The sequence below is a fragment of the Chrysochloris asiatica genome, unplaced genomic scaffold, assembly GCF_000296735.1.
Source record: "Chrysochloris asiatica unplaced genomic scaffold, ChrAsi1.0 scaffold00046, whole genome shotgun sequence".
NCBI lineage: Eukaryota > Metazoa > Chordata > Mammalia > Afrosoricida > Chrysochloridae > Chrysochloris > Chrysochloris asiatica.
Genome location: NW_006408564.1, coordinates 18558441 through 18579459, shown reverse-complemented (window position 1 = coordinate 18579459; position 21019 = coordinate 18558441). Strand labels below are relative to the sequence as shown.

The following is a 21019-nucleotide window of genomic DNA, read 5'->3' as shown; positions in this document are numbered from 1 at the left end:
GTTGGTGTGAGATGATATCTCATTGTTGTTCTGATTTGCATCTCTCTAATGGCTAGTGATTGTGAACATTTCTTCATATGTTTGTTGGCTGCCCGGATCTCTTCCTTGGTGAAGTGTCTGTTCATGTCCTGAGCCCACTTTCTAATTGGGTTATTTGTCTTTTTCAGAAAGGGTTTTAAGTGGTTAAAAATGAGTGTTAATCTATCTTTTGGAACATTAGTTCCAAGAGATGATCCATGGCAAACTAGTTAGTGGGAGAAGCCTTCCAGACTGTCTTTTCCCCTATGTGGAGACTCATAATGCTAATGAACATTTTGAAGGCTCTCAGAAGTTCTGCAATATGGAAACCTGTTGAACCCATTGGTTCTCAAACTTACTGAATCCCCCAGTCCCTATGCACTCCCACAAAGACATAGTTAACACATACTTTTTCAGGTTCCACTTACTAACAAACACTTTGGAATATATTTTCTTGAAACCTAGTAACAAAATGCACTTGTCATGTAAAATGAGATGAATGCACACAGAAACACTGGAAAAGCCACCTTTCCATGACACCACCTTCCACAGAATCTAAAGCAGATGGTGACATTCTTTTTTATGTTATTGTGGTAAAATATATACTGTATAACATAAATTTGACTGTATTAATCACTTTTAAGCATACAATTCAATAACATTAATTTATGTTGTATAACTATCACCACTATCTATTTCCAAAACTTTTTCATCATCCCAAACAGAAACTCAGTTCCTTTAAGATGATAATATTTTGACAAGAACTTTTCTAAGGAAATGGTGTGACCTTTCCCTACACTCTTCAAGGTCCCCTGTGCAGATCCGGGGATTGTGTGGCTATCAGGGAGATGCTACTATACTTTTCCAGCCTAGTTTGCTGGTCTGTTTCCATGCAGGGGCAGGGTGTCTGCCTCCCATATCCAGGATGGGAAATAACCTTTACCCAAGGAAATGATGACGAAGTCAAAGAGAAAGTAGCCAAGAATCCGAGGGCAGATGAAAGTTCCAGATGCTTCTGTTGAATTGGTCAACATTTTTGCCTCACTTCCTTAGGGAAGTAAGAATCTGCCCTGATTAAACTGTGACAGGATGAGATAAAGGATTGTTTTAGAATCTCTCCTTTAACATGCTCCAGGTTGGAACAAAATCCCCCAAATACTATGTCATTCTAACAGAAAATCTCACTACCCCACTTTGTTTGCCAAATGATCAATTCTGACCTACTTTTGGCCGTGCTCCTTGTTTCCTAAAGATTTCTGCTTCTGCACAGGTGTGGGTGGGAGAATTCTTGGGAGCTTTGGCAATCAGGAAACCACTGAATCGCTGAGAAAGTGGAGAATTAACAATCAAATGTGGAATCAAATGAAGATGATTTTAAAAAAGATCCTTTTCTGAACTGCTTTATCTAATTAACAAACTGTGTTTCAAGCTCATTTAATTTAGAATATTCTTTGCAGCTTAATTTTGTTATTATTATTATTTTTAATGTAAGCACTGGCCATGTCCCTGGGGGCATTAAAAGAGCTAGTCAATTTAGCATCATATGCCGAGCACCTACTGTGTGCCAACATAGGTGACAAAGATCCATCAGTTGATCGAGTGGTGGATTGTGAACTTTTTGTTACAGTTTTGTTCAGTGACATTAGTTGCAATCCTGGCAATGTAACATCCTGTTTACTTACTGGGTTTCTCCTTTCCAATCATCTGCCTTTCCTGGTCCTTCCTGCCTTCTGAGCTTTGTTTTTTGGCAAATGCTGCCTTTTGGTGCATATGGTTGATGGTACTTATGGGTACATTCCTCCCTGAACTTATTTTTTACTTTGTTTTGGTTGTTAAGATATGTGGAGTCATTTCCAAGTCATAGTGACCCTATATAGGGTTCCTGAGGCTTTTCAAAATCTTAGCAGGAGCAGAAAGCCTCGTCTTTCTCCACGGAGCAGCTTGAGAGTTCAAACCGTGACCTTGGGTAACAGTCCAGTGCTTACATTATAGGCCTGTATATTTGACTGAAAGCTGATCCACAGGAGTGGATTCAGTTCTATGTTTGAGGGGTGAAGATTCATCTATTTAAATTTAAGATATAATCTACTTGTATAAAATGTGGTCTATGTCTTCAAAGAACAGTCTTTACTCCCAGATAATAATGTACGGAGTTTAGCACTTTTGAAACGTACAGTTGGTGAAATCCAAATTATTTGATTCTTTATTCACGCACAGAATGTTCGCTTGGCTCTTTCTGTATGTGCAGACCCACATACAGGGGATTCATTGGGCTGAGTGTCCAATACTGTCTTACTAAGGAAGAATCCTGCTTCTCCTATGAAATACTGGGTTGCATGAACTTTTAAATATAAAATTGTTGTTGTTCTCTCTACTGAATTTCAAGTATTTTGTTTTTTTCTTTTTCTCTTGGGTTGCTTTAATTTCAGATTGACTATCTCGGAAGAGTAGCCACAAATAACCTTTGGCAACCGCTCTGACTTCCGTGTCCATGGGCAGCCATGAACGTGATATGGATACGTTATTGTTACTGGTTGTGTCTTTGGGTTCCATGGCATTTGAGTTTAGAAAGAAAAAGAACTCATCTCTATCACCAGTGAAATTTAGATTGTCAGTATACTGAATCAAGGTGTTGGTTTCCCCCCCCCATTGTTTATGCATAGGTGGCATGTGGCCAGCAGGAGCGAATGTAGTGCCCAGTGTGGCTTGGGGTACCGCACAGTAGACATCTACTGCGCCAAATATAGTAGGCTTGATGGCAAGACCGAGAAGGTTGATGACAGCTTCTGCAGCAGTTACCCCAAACCAAGCAACCGTGAGAAATGCTCAGGAGAATGTAACACAGGCGGCTGGCGGTATTCTGCGTGGACTGAAGTAAGTCGATTCTCCCTTAAAGAGAATCTTCCTCTTGGATTCCAAGCCTAATTAGTTGATGGTATCTCCTTGTAGAGCTGGGCGAAGAAGCCCAGTTTAGTCTGTATGGAAGAGTGCCTTGATTGATTTATTCATGCCCTGTAGAAAAGAATTCTAGGATTTGTGCTGTCTGGCATGGCATGGCATGTGGTGAATTGAGAATGTGAAACAACTCTGAACCATCACTTTTTTCGTGCCCTGAAAGCCAGCTCCAGCTTTATTTTTCTTTGCCAATTACTTAATTTAGTGTGATATAAACCTGGTGAATACATAGATAACAAGAACCACCGGTTGCTCTTGAATCATTTCCAACTCGCAGCAACCCCATTTGTGCCAGAGTAGAAGTGTGGTTCATAGCGTTTTCAATAGCTCAGTTTTCAGAACTGGATCCCCAGGTTTTTCATCCCAGATAACTCTGGTTGAAGTCTAACCTTCCAACCTTTTGGTTAGCAGCCAAGCACATTAACCATTGGCATCACCCAGGGACTCCAGTACCATGGATATATACCCCCAAAGTAATAACCAGAATTGGTGAATGTTGTTGATCTGTTTGTCTCTTACAGGCTAGAAAGACAAGCTAGCATTGCCAGGATCTTAGACATGTGTTATAAGGAAACTCAGCTTCAGCTGTATTTAAATTTTTATCCTTACAGTGTTCTAAAAGTTGTGATGGTGGAACCCAGAGGAGAAGGGCTGTCTGTGTCAACAGTCGAAATGACGTACTGGATGACAGCAAGTGCATTCATCAGGAGAAAGTCACCATTCAGAGGTGCAATGAAGTGCTTTGTCCACAGTGGAAACTGGGAGACTGGTCAGAGGTGAGTAGGGAGGGCTGATACGCTCATTCTGGGCCTCTCCTGGTCTCTTCAGGGCTAATCTGCTGTACCTTTCTCCTTGAAGAAACAGCATCTCCAGTCCTCCACCTGTTCATGTCCATAGTCCTGGGTGGCAATCATCCCCTGATGACCTCAGAGGCACAGTGAGCTTCGATTGATCATCTGCTATAGTAGCTCCTGTTGGTGATAATGGAGTTCCAGTCTCTCCCCTTGAGCCCTAACCACACACTGAAAGGAAACCATGCCTTTGATCATTGTAAACCCTCACTGGCCTAGATCCAAAGTCAAAATAAGGTTTCTAACTTCCTCATTTTTGAAATAACTGAATTAAATCCCAGTGAATGGCCTATGTGACTTACCCACCCAGTTGCCAGTTGAAAACTTGAAATGAAGAGCAAAGGACGAGACTGAACATTCCAGATTTGTGTGTGTCTCATCACTTACTTGATGCAGCACAAGCCAGTCCTGGATTTGGCGTAGGTGGGCCAGGAAGTCCAGAAAAAGAAGGCAGGGCTTTTAGCGCTCACCATCAGCATGCTGGTGTGGTGCTGTTAGTTAGTGTGCTGGACTGCAAGGTCGGTCAGTGGTTCAAGCTCACCCGCAGCTCTTCATAAGCCTATAGAGGGGTCACTATGAGCTGAAACTAACTCAATGGCACTTAACAACAACAACAAATTGACATTGCCCTAGGAGGTAGTGGTGTAGTGAGTTAAGCCCTGGGCTTACTGCAAAGCTCATTCTCAAACCCATGAGCTGCTTTGCAGAAGAGAGATGAAACTACCTGCTAGTGTAAAGATTTACGGTCTCAGAGACGCTGTGGAGCAGTTCGGTTATGCTCCATAGAACTGATATGAGTCAGGATGGACTCAGTGGCAGTGGATTTTGTTTGGTTTTATTAACATAACTCAATGAGTTGCTCATGAACCAGGTGACTCACACTACCCTCCTTAAAGGTGAGCAATTAGAAAGGGAGCAAAACCAGTTGCCATCGAGTTGATTCCTTCTCATGGTGACCCCACATGTGTCACAGTAGAACTCTACTCCAATGAGCTTTCAGTGGCTGATTTTTTCAGAAATAGATCACCAGGCCTCTATCCTAAAACATGCCTTGGTGGACTCAAACTGAGGCTCTTTCAGTTAATAGCCAAGCATGTTAATTGTGCACCCCCAGGGAAACAGAAGTTCCCTTTATTTATGGGCCAAGTCAGAAATGTGGGGAAAGAAAACATGTTTGCCTGCTCCAGCTACTATATTCATGCCCTTGTCCCACCCATTGTAAGGATATCATAAATGCCTATGAAATAGTAGGCATGTGTCACTGTATGTGATTTCTGGACGGATTGAGAACAAACCTTGGCAAGAATACTCAATAAAGTGGTTGGGGGAGATCAGCTTGTAAATTCAGCATGTTCCAAGTTTCTTAGATAAAATGAATTTGAAGTAAATCAGTAGAATGTTGATAATGATTCACTCTGTGCAGTTGAGGTTTGAGAACATAATGATCTCTTTTATGTTTTTCTGTATTTAAAAAGTTTCTACAAATTGCAAGGATACTAGTAGCGAATGTACTTCACATTTTACAGACACTGTGTTAAGCAACTTGTTGTTGCTAAGTGCTGTCAAGTGGGTTCTGCCTCAACAGCAACCTGCATAGGGTTTCCAAGGAGAGGCTGGTGGGCTTGAACCATCAACCTTTCAGTTAGCAGCCCGGTGCCTATCCTGCAGTACCACACCAGGGATCTCTAAGCAACTTTGATGTTAAGTGTGAGTAGGTTCTGACCCTAAGCACCATACTTGGGTTGTTTTTTTTTTAAGTTTTCACTGTCCTTTGCAGGAGGTACTTTTCTTTCTCCCATTTTACAGGTGAGAAAATTGAGGAGCAGAGAGCTCACTTGGCTTGTGTAGTATTGCATAGCTGCTTGTATTAGTGTTAAGACCTAGGTCAGCCTGATTCAGAATCCCTGCCTGCACTTAACTACGCTGCCAGAAAACAAATGTTTCTTAATATTTTAGACCATGTGTCATGTTGAATTTATTCTGTGCTTGACATGGGTCCAAAGCTTATATAAATGCAGAATGAATGAAAGGATAAGTGGAAGAATGAGCCTTGTTGTACTTACCAATTTCTAAGGGAGACAGGAACTATTGTGGGAAAAAGAACACACCTGTACCTGCTAATCAATGAATAACCCCCAGGAACTGCAACACCTTGTTCAGAAGTGACCCTGAAGGGCTTTACTTTTTATTACAGTGCTTGGTCACCTGCGGAAAAGGGCACAAGCACCGCCAGGTCTGGTGTCAGTTTGGCGAGGATCGATTTAACGATAGGATCTGTGACCCTGAGAATAAGCCGGCCTCCATGCAGCCCTGTCAGCAGCCGGAATGTGCGTCCTGGCAGGCGGGTCCCTGGGGACAGGTATTTTGAATGATAAGGTTCTTAGCTACATTCTTTCCTTCTTATCTGGAGAGAGTTTGGAGAGGGACATTCCAGCGGTGGGGATTTAACCTCGGATTTGTGGCATGCATTAGTCCTCTATGAAGCAGAGTGTGCATCCGTTTTGCCCCATGTTGGAAGGTAGCCACTGTTCCCCCCTTACTTCCCCCTCTTCACCCCCAGGGAGCTGATTACTCTCCATTAACAGTCCCAAGTACATATCTGGGCCATTTGACTTAACACTGTAGCTTAGAGCAGAAGAGCATTTGAACAAATTCATAACAGATTCCATGTCAGGCTGATGTTATCATCTAGCAGACCTCTGTGGGTCAGTTACAAGATGTGATCCAGTCTTTGGCAGGAGGGCCTGGGCTGGGATTCAGAAGAGATGTTTAGACTTCCACTGTCAGAATTCAAAAACTCACCTCTGTGACTACATCAAACATGTCAAACTTTTCTAACAGAATTTGTTAGATGAATAGATGCAAAATCATTGCACTTTAAAAGGTTCATTTCCAAGTTATCTAGCCTGTTGGATCCATAGCCTCAGCTTGAACCATTCTTAAGAAGAGTGAAAGTTTCCCTTAGCCTTGCATTTGAGAAGCCAGGATTCTTGGAATTAAGGCGCTGGACTGCAAAGTCCGTTTGAACCACAAGGTCGGCTGTTCGAGCTCACCAGCTGCTACTCTGAAACACTATACAAAGTTGCTATGGGTCTGAACCGACTCAACAGCACTTAATGACGATAATAATAATAATATAGAAGCAAAAGCAGTGTGGGAACTACTTAAGTAGTACTCCAAGCTCCCCAGAGACACAGAGCGGCTGTCTGCTTGTCACTTACATGGTTTCTTGATGATTGGTTCTCCTTCTAGCCTGACCAACCCCAGCCACTTTGATCCTCTTGTCTGTGCCTGTATTTCCAAGTGCGCATGTGCTCTCTGAGAGCAGCTCTGCTATTGTGCTGTTGGTTTCTGCCTTTGATACTGATGCACTTCTGACTCTTCTCCACTCAACAACATCCCCAGTCTGAATGGTGAACCATGTGACCACTGAGTAAAACACAAAGACTGGGTACACATCTTAGTTCTGCCTTTTTTTTTTTTTTTTCTGACTTCTACATAGCTTTTAGGTACTTAAAAAAAAAAAAAAACATAGCTCAGGATCACTGTCAAGATTTTGGATCTAATACCTCTTTAAACTAATTTTTTTTATCCGTGTTTATACTAGATCAATTCTTATATCCAAAGATTTGTTGTTCCTTTGGTTAAACGTGCAATTCAAAATAGCAGTCTGTTTTTAAATTTACTATGCCAAGAAATAAATGAGAGGGCTTAGAAAAGTTCATGAAAAAATTCCATTATCTTCTAATTCCACTTTCCACAAACTGTTTGAAGCCCCCTTGTGTATAGCAAAACTTTTGAAAATGTAACAATTTTTACTAATTTAATCCTGTGATATTGATTACATTTATCATGTTGTACAATCACCACTATTTCACAAACTGTTTTTTTTTTTTTTTAAGTATTATTTAAGAGTTGTTGTTGTTAAGTGCTGTCGAGTCGGTTCTGATCCATAGTGACCCTGTATACAGTTTCCAAGGAGCAGCTGATGGGTTTGAACTGCCGGCTTTGTAGTTCAGAGTAACATTGTGATCCAGCACATTACCCTATTCTCATCCCAACCATCTGTTCCACAGCACTCTCTGTTTATAGCTGGGTTCAATAATCTATTACAATGGCCACACAGAACTCATAACAACACAATTATGGGGTTTATTAGGAAAGTGAACAGGGTACAATTCAGGATCAAAACCAACTCAGGATGCCGCAGTTCTCTAGCTAGGAACTCATTTTGTCTGCCATACTGCAGGCATGCGTCAAGCTTCTGCCTCTCAGCCATGTGGCGCCTGCACAAGCCAAGTGTTCTTTTATCCATTCTGTGAAAGCCCAAAGGCACATTCTGCAAGTCAGCCCTCCTGCCCACTGGCACTCAGCTTTACTTAGTCCATGGTCCTAGAGCCCGCAGCTTCTCTGCCATCACCTCTGCTGTTGCTGCTTTTCTAGGTAGTAGGAATCTCGTGCTCCACTCATGCTCTTCCTTCTTGATGGTTCTAGGTTCCTCTGTTCCTGCTTCTCAAATGGCTTTTTTTCAGCCTGGCTGGAGGGCAATACTAACTAATCCCAGCCATAGAGTCCTGCATGGTCCCAACCAATCGCTTGTACTCCTAGTGGGGTGCTGTAGAATTAGCACTGGATTGGGGACCACAGGGTGTGAGGGATGGATCCTGTTTCATTTTTCTGCAGGTGAATATCCAGTTTTGTCAGCAGTATTTGCTAAAGAGACTGTTTCTTCACCATTGAATAGAGTTTGAATCCTTGTTAAAAATCAACAGTCCATATGCGGATGAATTTATTTCTGTGTTCTCAGTTCTCATCATTGGTCTCTGTGTCTTTCCTGGAACCAGTACAAAGCTGTTTGGGTTACTATAATTACATAGTATGTTTTGCAATCAGGAGGGCTAATCCTCCTACTTCTTCAATATTGCTTTGGCTATTTGGGCCATCTTTCTTTTCCATATGAAGTTGGTAATTGGTTTTTCCATCTCAGTAAAGAATATTGTTGGAATTTGAATCAGGATAACTGGGTTATATGATAATGCTGCGTTTTAATTTTCTGAGGAACCACCAAACTGCTTTCCTCAGCAATTGTACCATTTTACATTCCCACCAGTAATGCAGGAACACCCCAGTTTTTCCATATCTTTGTCAATACTTGTTATTTTTCTTTTTTTGTCATTTTTATAATAGCTGTCTTAATAGGTAATGAAGTGACATCTCATTGTGGTTTCGATTTGAATTTCTACTAATGACTAAATGAGTAGTCCTGTTGGTATGATGTTTAAGTGCTCAGCTGTATACCACAAGGTTTGTGGCTCAAACCTCCCAGTCATCTCGGTCGAAGAAAAGGCCAGGGGATCTGCTCTTCTAAAGGTTGACAGCATAGAAAACTTGATAGGGCTTCTACATTGTCATACAGGGTCACTCTGAGTTACAATTGACTTGGCAGGACACTACAGTGACTATGCTGCGCATCTCTTCATGTGCTTGTTGACTATTTTATATATCCTTCGGAGAAATGTCTGTTCAACTCCCTTGTGCATTTTTTTTATTCCTTTCAGTTTTTATTGTGGACTGAGTGAAAGTTTACAGGGCAGGTCATAGTTTTACATTCAATAAATCATGCAGTTTGTTTCATCACAATGATTATGTTCCCCTCCATGTATCAGTTAACAGTATTTCTCTCTATTCACTTTAGCTCTTTTTAAAAAAACAAAACAAAACACTCAGGCATATATACCACCAAAGGGCACATTCTTCAAGTCTGCCTCATGGCCACCATCTCTTAGTCCCTCTTTTCCCATGAATCTAGAGTCCTCAGCCACTCCCTTTCTCCATGTCCCCATCTCTTCCGCCATCTCTGATGTGGCTGCTTCTCTGCATAAGGTCCCGCATTCCGCTTGTACTCTTCTCCTTTGATGGTCCTAGGATCCTTTGTTTCTAGACTGTAAAATTAACTGCTACCCTGTTTCTGTTAACAAAACTTCTACCTTTACAATTGTGACAGTCACAATTAGTCATGATAACACTTACTCACTACTGCATCATAAGAATCCTACCGCCATCTCTTTTAACCAGACAAAATGAAAACTATTCAGTGGGGACATTTTCTTCCCCCACATACTCTTAAATTAAAAACTTCCACTTGAAACCTTGTAAGATAGTCACTTTGTGCCTTTATCACTCCCTCATTTTAGGTAGCCAATGTCTAAGTTGCCCATCCCTATATACCCTGTGTACAGAGGGGATAGCACTGATATTTAATGTGAAGACTCCTTCCCTCTCTGTTGGTATTTAGAGTTAATACCTCCATAAGTATAGGTCCGATTCATCAAATTGTAGCACTTTACCCTTGTTTCCTGTATCAAAAATTGTTGTTGTTTTTTATCTTCCGCTAGTCGAGTTCTGATTATGAAGCCATCTAGGCTAGGTCAAATGGGTACTGTCTCCAAGTTTGGGCATTCTTGTGCATCTCCCCTCACTTCATATCAGCTGGATGCTTCACTCTCACCTCTAGGCCTCTGTGCTATGTCCTTGTTCGTGGGTTCAGGTGTCCCCAGTTCTCACCACACTTTGGACAAACCAGCCCTTTCTCATCTCTCTGTCATCTCCAGGTCAACAGGAGTAAATGGACCATGGTTGAACTCAGCCCATTTCTTCATTGCTGCCTTTCCCCCTCTTCCACTCACCAGTATATCAGTGTGGTCATCAGCATGCTTAGATGCCTGCTCATGTGTTCCCTATGATTTTCATTCTTAGAGGGGGGTTTATCCTGAGGGAACTTGTTTGTGTGCCTTGATGGCTTCTTGGCAAACAGCTTCCTTTTTCTTGCAGTAGCCTGTCATACTGACATTTTTGTTTTGGGTTTTTCCTGATGATCTTTCTTTAAGGATGCATCTTCTGTCACTGTAGCTGTTCCAGGTTAGTCTGCCTGTCCTTTCTAGTGAAAATGTCCCACCTCAGAAGGTTCTGGATAGGATTCAGGATTCCACCTAATGTCCTATATTCTGCAAAGGTTCCGCAAGAGGCCTATTTCACTGGGCAAGTTCTAGAACCCCTTTATGGTATTCCAGTCAGGTATAGGCTGAAGACAGGCTTACAAGTTTTCTGTAATCATGTTTCCTGACATTCCTTTCTATCCCACTCAAGTGTCTATTTTACATTAGTAGGCAAGCGAAACCAATATTAATAAGACAGTCAAGCATCTTAGTATTTTTTCCCCTCTTCAAACTATGCCTAGTTCCCTGTATCACAGAGCCCTGTTGTTCCAAGGTTGAGCATGCATCACTATTTACCTCTGTCCCCCTTAGCCCATGCAAACCTGTCTCAGTGTTCCCCTGTCTACTTGTTTTTTCACCTCCTTGCCCTTCTTGTATTGCCCTCCCCAACACCCGAACTATGATGTGCTCTACCGTTCCCTTCCCTCTACCTCCCCCAAAATCCCCAACCTCAACCCCACCCTTTTGATTACTTTATATTCCTTTAACTTTTCCCTCCATTTAAGACAGTCTGTTTTACCCTGTAATTTACCTGACCTTCCCACCACCTAGATCTCTATTCCTCTGTGTTTACCTTCTTTCACATTGTAAATGTTTTGATCATAGACTGACCTTCCAGATTCTCTGTGTTTGTTCTTATAGTTTTATTCTGTTCTCAACTCTTCCATTTGTTGATTGACTTCCGGGTGATGCTGCCACATACATCAATCTTTGGTTGTTTGTTCTTGTTGGTTCTCTCTCCACAGGACTCCCTTTAGGATGTTTTTCATCACAGGGTTGGCATTGGCAAAATCCCTTCGTTCCTGTTTATCCTTGAATGTTTTGATTACACCATCGTATTGACAGCTTTGCTGGGTAGAGGATTCTTGATCAGCAGGTTTTTTTCTTTCAGGATTTTGTATACGTCTCCCCATTGCCTTCTTGCCTGCATGATTTCTGTTGAGAAATCTGAGCTTAGTCTGATTTGCTTACCTTTGTATGTTACACTTCTCTTTTCCCTAGCTGCCTTCAGGATTCTCTCCTTATCTTTGATTTTGGAAAACATATGTCTTAATGTTTTTCTTTTAGGATCTATCCTGCCTGGTGTTCCGCTTCTTAGATGCTTATCTTTTTGCTTTTCATGATGTTAGGGAAATTTTCTTCCAGAAGTTCCAGGTTTTTTAATCTTTTTTTTCTGTTTGTTCTTCTATCTTAGTGGTATTGAGAGATTTATCTTCCAGCTCACTAGTTTTGGCTTCCATCTCTTCAGTTCTACTCCTTTGGCCTTTCAGTGTATTGTCCATTTCTGATATTCTATTTTTAATCATTTGGATCTCTTTCTGTAGGTTTTGAATTGTTTCCAATGCTGTATCTATCTTATTTGATTGTTCCTGTAGCGCTTTCCTGACTTCTTCCTTATTTTTCTCAACTCCATTGTAAAGTGTTTTGATGCATTTTATAATCATTTTTCTGAATTCCTTCTCAGGCATTTCCAAAGCCTGCCCTCCTTCCAGTATGGAGTGTAGGTCTACCTCCAGCTCATTTGTCTCAGTCACATTATCTTGTTTCTGGACATGTGCTGATATAGTCATCTGTTTTTGTTTTTTGGGCATATTTAGTGATTCGCTGTGGCCTTAAAACTTAGATGGGTGTGTGTTTTGGTATTTTTTATGTTTTCTGATTGCCTCCAGGTAGATGTGATCAGGAGATGGGCTTCCCTTTTCACTCTTCTTCCTTTATCTGCGTGATTCTCTCAGGCATCCATGACTGCTCTGATCCTTCCCTGGTTTGGTCTCGCCCAAGATGGCCGCTCAGGGAGCAGCTGAGCACCTTGGATTAGAAAGCACTGGATCTCTTGCTTCTGCTACAAATTCCATTGGTTGTAAGCCTTCCAGCTTTCTAAATATTACTTAAGTGGTTCAGAGTTCTGGGACCATCCCCTGAGCCTGCTTGGTCCAGTAGTCTGTGTTGTTGTTGATGAAACTCCTCACTAGACTTCCACCCTATCCACCATCTTGTTTGCTGTCCTCCGTGCCCATTTTTAAATTGGTCTTTTTTTTCTCTCTCTCTGTATAGTAGAATTGTAAGATATCTTTATATATTCTAGATACTAGATGTGTATCATATATATCATATATCATTTACAAATATTTTATTCCATTTTGTGGTCATCTTTTTCATAGTTTCCTTTGTTGCACAGGTTTTTTTTTTTTAATGAAGTCCAATTTATCAATTTTTTTTTTTTTTTGACTGCTTGTGTTTTTGATGGTAAATTTAAACCTTTGTTGCCAAATCCAAGGCCATGAAATTTATTCTGGGTTTTTTTTGTTTTTATGTTTTTGTAAGAATTTTAAAGTTTTAGCTCTTATACTTAAGCTATTTATCAATTTTGATTATTGTATTTGTGTGCAATATGAGATAGGAGCCCAACTTCATTCTGTTGCAGGTGGAAATCCTGTTTTCCCAGCATTGTTTGTTGATCCTTTGGATGGTCTTCACATTACTGTTGAAATAAATTAGCCATAGATCTATGCGTTTATTCTGGACTTGCAATTCTATACCATTGGCCAGAATGTCTGTCCTTTGTCCAGTGCCACTCTGTTTGATTGCTGTGGCTTTGTAGTAAGTGTTTAAATTGGGAAGTGGGATCCTTGCAACTTTGTTTTTAACTATTGAGAGCTCCTTGCAATTCCGTATGAATTTGAGGCTGAACCTTTTCATTTCAGCAAAAAAAAAAAAAAAAGACAATTGAGGATTTAATAGGGATTCTGTGGCATCTGTAGACTTCAGGCAGTATTGTCATTTTAACATTATTAAGTTTTCCAACCCGTCAGCAGGATTATAAGAGAATACTATGATACAAAAACACCACAGCACTCTCATACTGACATTTACCAGGCTTTCTATTCACTAAATATCCCCCGGGTTGCTGTAAAGTTTTATTAGATTTCAGAATTCTGAAAAAGTGGGATGTGTCAGTTTTTTCAGTTGGATTGTTGCAAGAACTAATTCTTGGAACGTCATTTCTGTGACATCACTTCTTCTGCCTATTGGTTTGAACTGTTCTGTATATCTAATGGTATGTCTTTTGGTAGCTATGTTCCTTTCTGTTTTACCTGCATGCGATGATGTATTTCACCAGTTCTTGGTTGCTGTACACTTAGGTGGTTTCCAATGTTTTACCCTATATCAGTAGTATTGCAACAAGCATCCTTGTACAAAATTCTCTATGCAAAAAGATTATCTTTCCTCCCGATAATCTCCCAGATGTTGTATCAGGTTACCAACCTCTATTCAGTACCTAGTTTAGCTGTGACATTTTGCTAAGTATTGTGTGAAAGTTGCAAAAATGATGAAGATACACTCCCTTTCTCCCCAGGGGGTAACAGTCATGGGGTTGAACCTTTGCAAATACCATTGCATTGAGAGGCAGAAATCATTTGTAATGCCATCCTTCTTGATCATTGATCAGTGTAATTTTTAGAGAGCAAGATTTTCCACTTTTATTAAATTTCTTTAGGTGCCAACCCTCTGGCCTATTGTGAAAATGTTATGGGGACACTAAAGAAAAGAGAAGAGTTGCTGAATTTATAGCCTTTTTGTTTGATTTTGTTCTCCCAGTGCAGTGTCACCTGTGGACAGGGATACCAGCTAAGAGTTGTGACATGTACCATTGGGACTTACATGTCAATGGTAAATGACAATGCCTGTAATGCGGCAACTAGACCTACTGACACCCAGGTAAGTCTCCCTTACCCAATTCAGCTACTGGCTTGGGCTCTTAAGATGCCAAAATTTGTTAGAGGTTTGGTCAACCTAAAGTCTTTTTACTGATACCTATGTAGGTAGGATAAATAGTTGATGAGCAAAGCTGTCTGAATTTACTTACTCATTTTATTTAGAATCTAATATTTTGATTTATCCATTTTATTTTCTCTGATTTTTTAAATATATGTAGATTTTAATCAAATACTTGTAAGAGCTCAAACGTTCGTTTTGGGGTTTGTTTTCTCAAAATCAGGTGGTTGTTTTTTTTAAAGGATTTCATCTTGGAGATTTAGTAACAAGTATAATATATTCAAGCAGTGGTGTATTAAGAGCCAGTGTATCCTAGTTTACAAAAGCTGACTGGTAAATTCTCAGGAGTTATGCAAGCTGGTTGTTATACAAGCCATTATTAAGAAAGAAATATGTAAACCTTTAATTAGAGAAATGATACTATAAACAAAGATTGTTGTTGTTAAGTGCCATCGAGTCAGTTTTGACTCATAGCAACCCTCCATAGGGGTTCTGAAGAGCAGCTAGTGAGCTTGAACCACTGACCTTGCAGTTTAAACTGACCTTGTAGTCTAGTGCATTAACCCGCAGCAGCATACCAAGAAACCTAGATGAAGAGGATAGATGCTAAAACTGCATCATTTTCTTATGATTTGATTACGTCTTGCTGCTACTTATTCTCTTGGGGCTATTTATGCGTATTGCATCTGTATGGTGAGAATATCATATAACAGAGTGGTACTGTGCATCTCTTCTCAAATCTGTGTTCTTTGATGTCAGGTTGGTAGCTTGAAATCCACCATGGTAGGTTCAAGCAGGAAAATGCTACAATTCAGGGCCTAATTTGTTGTTGTTATTGTTGTTGATTATCAAAGTCTAAAGAAATGATGAATAAAATGTTACAAATGCTTATTAAATGTAAAAGAACGTTGTATCTATTGCTGTTATATTGTGAATGGTGGTGGTTATGTGTCATGGAGTCAGTTCCTACTCATAGAGACCCTGTACAGGGTTTCTGAGGCTATAAATCTTTACTGAAGCAGAAAGCCTCATCTTTCTCCCATGGAACAGCTGGTAGTTTCAAACTGCTGACCTTAAGATTAGCAACCCAACTCATAACCACTACGCTGTCAGAGCTCTTACATTGTGAATAGCACACATTGAACTTTTATGATCTTTATTTTTATTATTCTATTAAAATGTTCTACAGCACACTTTGACAGGTGCCTTGGAAATATTAACTAGTACAATTAGATCAGTCATAGATTGAAGAGTTAGTTATCCCTTTGACTATAGGGTTAGCACCCCTGCCTGTACTGTGGGAATCATTTCCTTACTTTGTGAAAAATTCTCCATAATCTTTTTTGGGGATCATAGGTAGAGGATTAAGCAAGGTCTGTTGCCATGTAATCAAATTTCTGGTTCATTGTGTAAATTCCATGAAGCTAGGATTCATCAGTCTCATTCAGTTCTGAGCCCTAGCAGATGTCGGGATGAGGACAGTTCTGTGGCTGAGGAGAATACCTGTGCATCCCTGCCTAGACTGTTGTCAAAGGAGGAATGTTCACACTGTGCCTGGCACATTGTAGGCATCTGATGAATATGCATTAAATCATAGAATATTTGCTAACCACTAAGGTGGCAGTGACTGTGAGCAGATATGTACTTTCGTTTTCCCATCTGTAAATATAGGAAGATTATCTACACACGAGTGACCACCATTCATTATAAGGGTATCTTCTGGGTGATTGAAAGATGTTGCATAAATTCCAGGCATTAGTAGATTGAATATAACTTTTATGTCAACATTTCACCTTCAGGGTCTCAGGAGTTATCTTTAGGTAAATGTGGAACACAAGTTCATGATGAACAAAATCCAAATTGAAAAGTAATTGAAATGTAAGAAGAGAAGTTGACCTCCAGGATTTAGAAAAATTAACAGTTTTTAAATGATAGACTACTTTTTATCAATTTACATGGAATTTGCCAGTATTTTTTTGTGTCTTTCTGCAAGAGCAGGTAGATAGAGAATAATAATTTCAGAATTTAGTAAATAGACATTTGCCCTGAATCAAGACTCTCATAAAATGTCTCACATTATATCCGATTTTAAAGTTGAAGAAATTGGAGCTGAGAGAATTCATATGAGTTGTCCCAAATCACACAGATACCAGAGATCCTCTCTTAAAATTCTTAGCCCTTATCATTGAATGCACCCTGACCACTGAAATGTATGTTGACTTGAAGGTAACTTTGACTTTTTCCCCGTTCTTCTCACATCTAGGACTGTGAATTACCATCTTGTCATCCACCCCCAGCTGCCCCGGAAGCAGGGAGAAACATACACAGTGTACCAAGAACCCAGTGGCGATTTGGGTCTTGGACTCCAGTAAGAACTAGAATGGAAGATGTGGAGAGGGAGGGAAGGGGAGGCAGACGATCTTTGACATGACTCTAGAAACTGGGTTACCATCCATTATTTAATAATTTCTGATACTATATCTGCATTACTTTACTTTGATGTCCCAGTGCTCAGCCACTTGTGGAAAAGGGACCCGGATGAGATATGTGAGCTGCCGGGATGAGGATGGCTCTGTGGCTGATGAAAGTACCTGTGTAGCCCAGCATAGACCATTGTCAAAGGAGGAATGTTCCGTGACTCCCTGTGGGCAATGGAAGGCTTTGGACTGGAGCTCTGTAAGCGAGGGTATTCTGTGGAATTGGAAGGGGATTTGAGGGATTGTTGAGAATGTACTGTGGGGGTTTGCAGAAATCAATGGATAATTTTTAGAGCTGTGCTTGGATTGTGATCGAGATTATTCTGTTCTATATATGGGCAACTGGTATGAATTTTAGTTAGGTATGCAAAGAATGCTGAAGAAGTCTGTACACCATCTTACAATCTACCTGAGTCTCCCTTCCTGCGCCCGCCCCCTGCCCCCCAATCCTGTGGGGCTGATTAGAAATTCCAGTTTTGCATGGTGTCAGAATATTGAAGGTTTGGTGGTGGCTGTGTGCCGTGAAGACAGTTCCGACTCATAGCGACCCTGTACAGGGTTTCCAAGGCTGTAAATCTTTACCAGAGCAGAACAGCTCCTGTGGAACAGCTGGTAGTTTCGAACTGCTGACCTTGCAGTTCGCAGCCCAATTCATAACCACTACGCTACCAGAGCTCCTTATTGAAGATTTGGAGAGTCCCAAAAGTGGCAGCATGTTGGGCATTGGCTTCCCATCTTGAAAGTGCATGCACTTACAGTAATATATTCCAAGTTCCTGTGAGCCCTTGAAAGAATCCTGGTGACGCAGTGGGGTGAGTGTTAGGCTACAGTTCAAACCCTCCAGCCATTCTTCTTGGGAAAGATGAGCCTGTCTGCTCCTATAAAGATTTACGCTCTAGGAAGCCCCATGGAGCACTTCTGTTCTGTCATATAGGGTCACTGTGAGTCACAGTCTACTCTATGGAATTGTGTTCAAGTGATCGCTCTTGGCTTCCTTGAAGAAAGAGTGTTGTTGTTAAGTGGAGCTGAGTCAGTTCTGAGTCATAGAGTTCCTGTACAGGGTTTCTGAGGAGCAGTGAGTGAGTTTGAGTCACCTACATTATGCTTCAAACCAACCTTGCAGTCCAGTATTTATCCTACAGCACCACACCAGGACTCCAAAGTAAGAGTAATAAGTAGGAATCTTCACCTGGTGCTGTGAGTTCAGTTTCTGCTCAAACCAAACACAGTACTCATGTCTGAGGCCTCCCAGGCTCTTTGGACACTGCTGGAGCTGATACCTTGCTCTTGTCCATTCTGGAACTCATCAGCCTTTGTCTTCTTCCTATTCCAGTTTAATTTCCCCTCTCTTGCACACCGTTTTCTGAGATGGTCTTCAACACCACTAAAGTAGACCAGGACCTTTATCAAAGTACAAGAACCTTAGTCTTCACTCAGCCTCCACTTTCTGCCTTGGAATGGGTGTGAAGAAGTAAGGAAGATGGATATTAATGGCTCAGTAAATATGTACATTTTGAAAGGTGGAGTCTAAGAGAGTCATGTAAAAATCCAGACCCTGATATTTACTGACTACATGACCTTGAGCCTTAATTTACTCTACTGTTAAAAGAACAGCAAAAAGAATACCTATCTTATAAAATTGTTGTGAGGATTATTTGAGATTATATGTTTTATGTCTAGTACAAAAAAGTAGGTGCTCAGTAAATGGGAGATATTCTTTCTCATGCAGTGAACATTTAGACATCCATCCATCCTTCTGATGTTTGTCTAGTTACCAGGTAGTTAGAAAGAGCGGTGCACAATGAATAATAAATTCCCTAACTTCTCAAAGATTATTCTGAAGGAGAATCCATTTAATGAGCAAATAATACACACATAGTATAACAACAGATGTGGCACTGTGAGGTAATGCACTGGACCACAAGGTCAGTAGTTCAAACTCATCAGCTGATCCTTGGAAAGCCTACACAGGGTCGCTGTGCGACTCCAAAGCACTTAACAACAGCCTCAGAGCAGCAGGCAGTGGTAAGTACGAGAAAGAAGTCAAGTCGACTAATGGCATAAAAAAGATGGGATGCATTTTTAGATAAGGTAGTCAGAAAAGTCTGACAGAGTCAAACCTGAATGAAGTGAGAGAAGGAGACATGTGGATGACCATGAATCAACAAAAGGTATAGCAATTACAAAGACTCTGAGACAGGAGTGTGTTTGACCCACAAAAAGAAACACCCAGAAGGCCAGAGTGACAGGAACACAGTGAAGAGAGAGTGACAGGGCCTAGGCAGTGGCCGCATGATAAAGGGTCTAGTAAATTGAGGTAAGGACTTTGAACATTATTCTTTGTGAATTAGAAAATCATTGCAGGGAATGATGCAGTCTTTTTCTTTTTAAAAAGTGCTGTCTTTCATGATTCTTAGACTACGCAAGATGGTAAGGAGGAGCTCCTTGAAAAGCTCAGGCATTAGTACTGGCAAGAGAAGGTGATGGCTCAGTCTAGGGATGTGGTGTGAAGATGGTGAGAAGTAGCTGGTTTGGGGATCTATTTTGGAAACTGAGCTGACAGGAGGCCTGGTGTGGCGTTGTGGAGGCCTGGTGTGGCGCTGTAGGATAAGCACAGGAACGTAATGTCAATTTGAACCGCTAAGTAGGTATTTCACACTCATCATTCACTCCTTGGAAGCCCTATACTAGGTCGCTATGAGTCAGAAGTGACTCAGTGGAACTAAAAACAGCAACAACAAAGCTGTTTCTTAATGAGTTGGATGTGGGGTGGGAAGAAAAGAGAGGAAACTGGATGACAACAATGTTTATTGGCCTGATCATCTGGGACATTTGCTGAAAATGCACAGTCATGAATTTATGACCGCCAACCCTTTCTCTGTGTGTATGTCCAATGTAGTGCTCCGTGACTTGTGGGCAAGGTAGAGCGACCCGGCAGGTGGTGTGTGTCAACCACAGTGACCACGTGATCAATCAGAGCGAGTGTGACCTGGATTACATCCCAGAAACTGACCAGGACTGTTCCATGGCTCCGTGCCCTCAGCGCACCCCAAACAGTGGACTAGCTCAGCACCCTTTCCAAAATGAGGATTATCGACCCAGGAGTTTTAGCCCCAGCCGCACTCATGTGTTAGGTGGGAACCAGTGGAGAACTGGCCCGTGGGGAGCAGTGAGTATACACTGAAAACTTTTCCTCCTCTCTATTCTTCTCTTTCATTCGAGGTAGGCTTCGGGGGTGGGGGTGGTGGGGGTGGTGGTGAACAGACTTGAAACACCTGTGTATCATTTTTCTTTTTGTCACAAGAGATTGACTTTGTAGGTTGTCATTTGTTTGGAATGAATTATAGTGGAGTATTTTGCATGCCCCTGTAAACTGCTTTGATTTTCTGGAGGTATCGCTGCTGTTAGATTAGATTAGGTACTCTTGTCGGAGGTATCATAGCAGAAATGATGATTGATCCTTGAAATGTCAGTCCGTTCATATCTTCAGGGAAATCAAGAGGACCGAGGAACTTTTCTTTAAAGGAGTGTAAGGAAAGTTTTCCTGCTTGAGGTTTTCCAGCTGAATGCAGGCTCAGAGTGGAATGTGGCTGGGTAGTTTTTAGTGGTAGATCATTGACCCAGAGTCAGGGGAATTACTAGCCTAGGTAAGCTCCGTGCTCAGGAAAGAGGCACCACAGAACCTAATGGTTACCTCCTCAGGCTCTTAGGGAAGGTGCTTGGATTTAATCCTCACCCACATCACACTCCTCCTTGAGCCTCAATTTCCCCATCTGTAAAACGAGGGTAACTATAACACCTCCTTTCATGAGTGGTTGTAAGAATTAAATGAGATGATGCAAGTGAAGTGCTTTGATATTCTGCGTAACAAAGAATCAGAACTTAATCAGTATCAGTACTTATCTTTTTTATCATCACTCTCATTTCCTTCAAGGAGCCCTGGTGA

General features: G+C 41.1%; 1 protein-coding gene across 1 annotated transcript in view; it reads left to right on the top strand.

Moving 5' to 3' along the window:
- ADAMTS9 (ADAM metallopeptidase with thrombospondin type 1 motif, 9) overlaps window positions 1-21019 on the top strand; it is a 224143-nt gene that overhangs the window by 96699 nt on the left and 106425 nt on the right. The window contains exons 20-26 of the mRNA XM_006862109.1: window positions 2682-2892; window positions 3585-3749; window positions 6019-6183; window positions 14420-14539; window positions 16860-16964; window positions 17105-17272; window positions 19973-20242. Coding sequence (XP_006862171.1) covers window positions 2682-2892; window positions 3585-3749; window positions 6019-6183; window positions 14420-14539; window positions 16860-16964; window positions 17105-17272; window positions 19973-20242 — 1204 coding nt within the window. The remainder of the gene's footprint in view (window positions 1-2681; window positions 2893-3584; window positions 3750-6018; window positions 6184-14419; window positions 14540-16859; window positions 16965-17104; window positions 17273-19972; window positions 20243-21019) is intronic.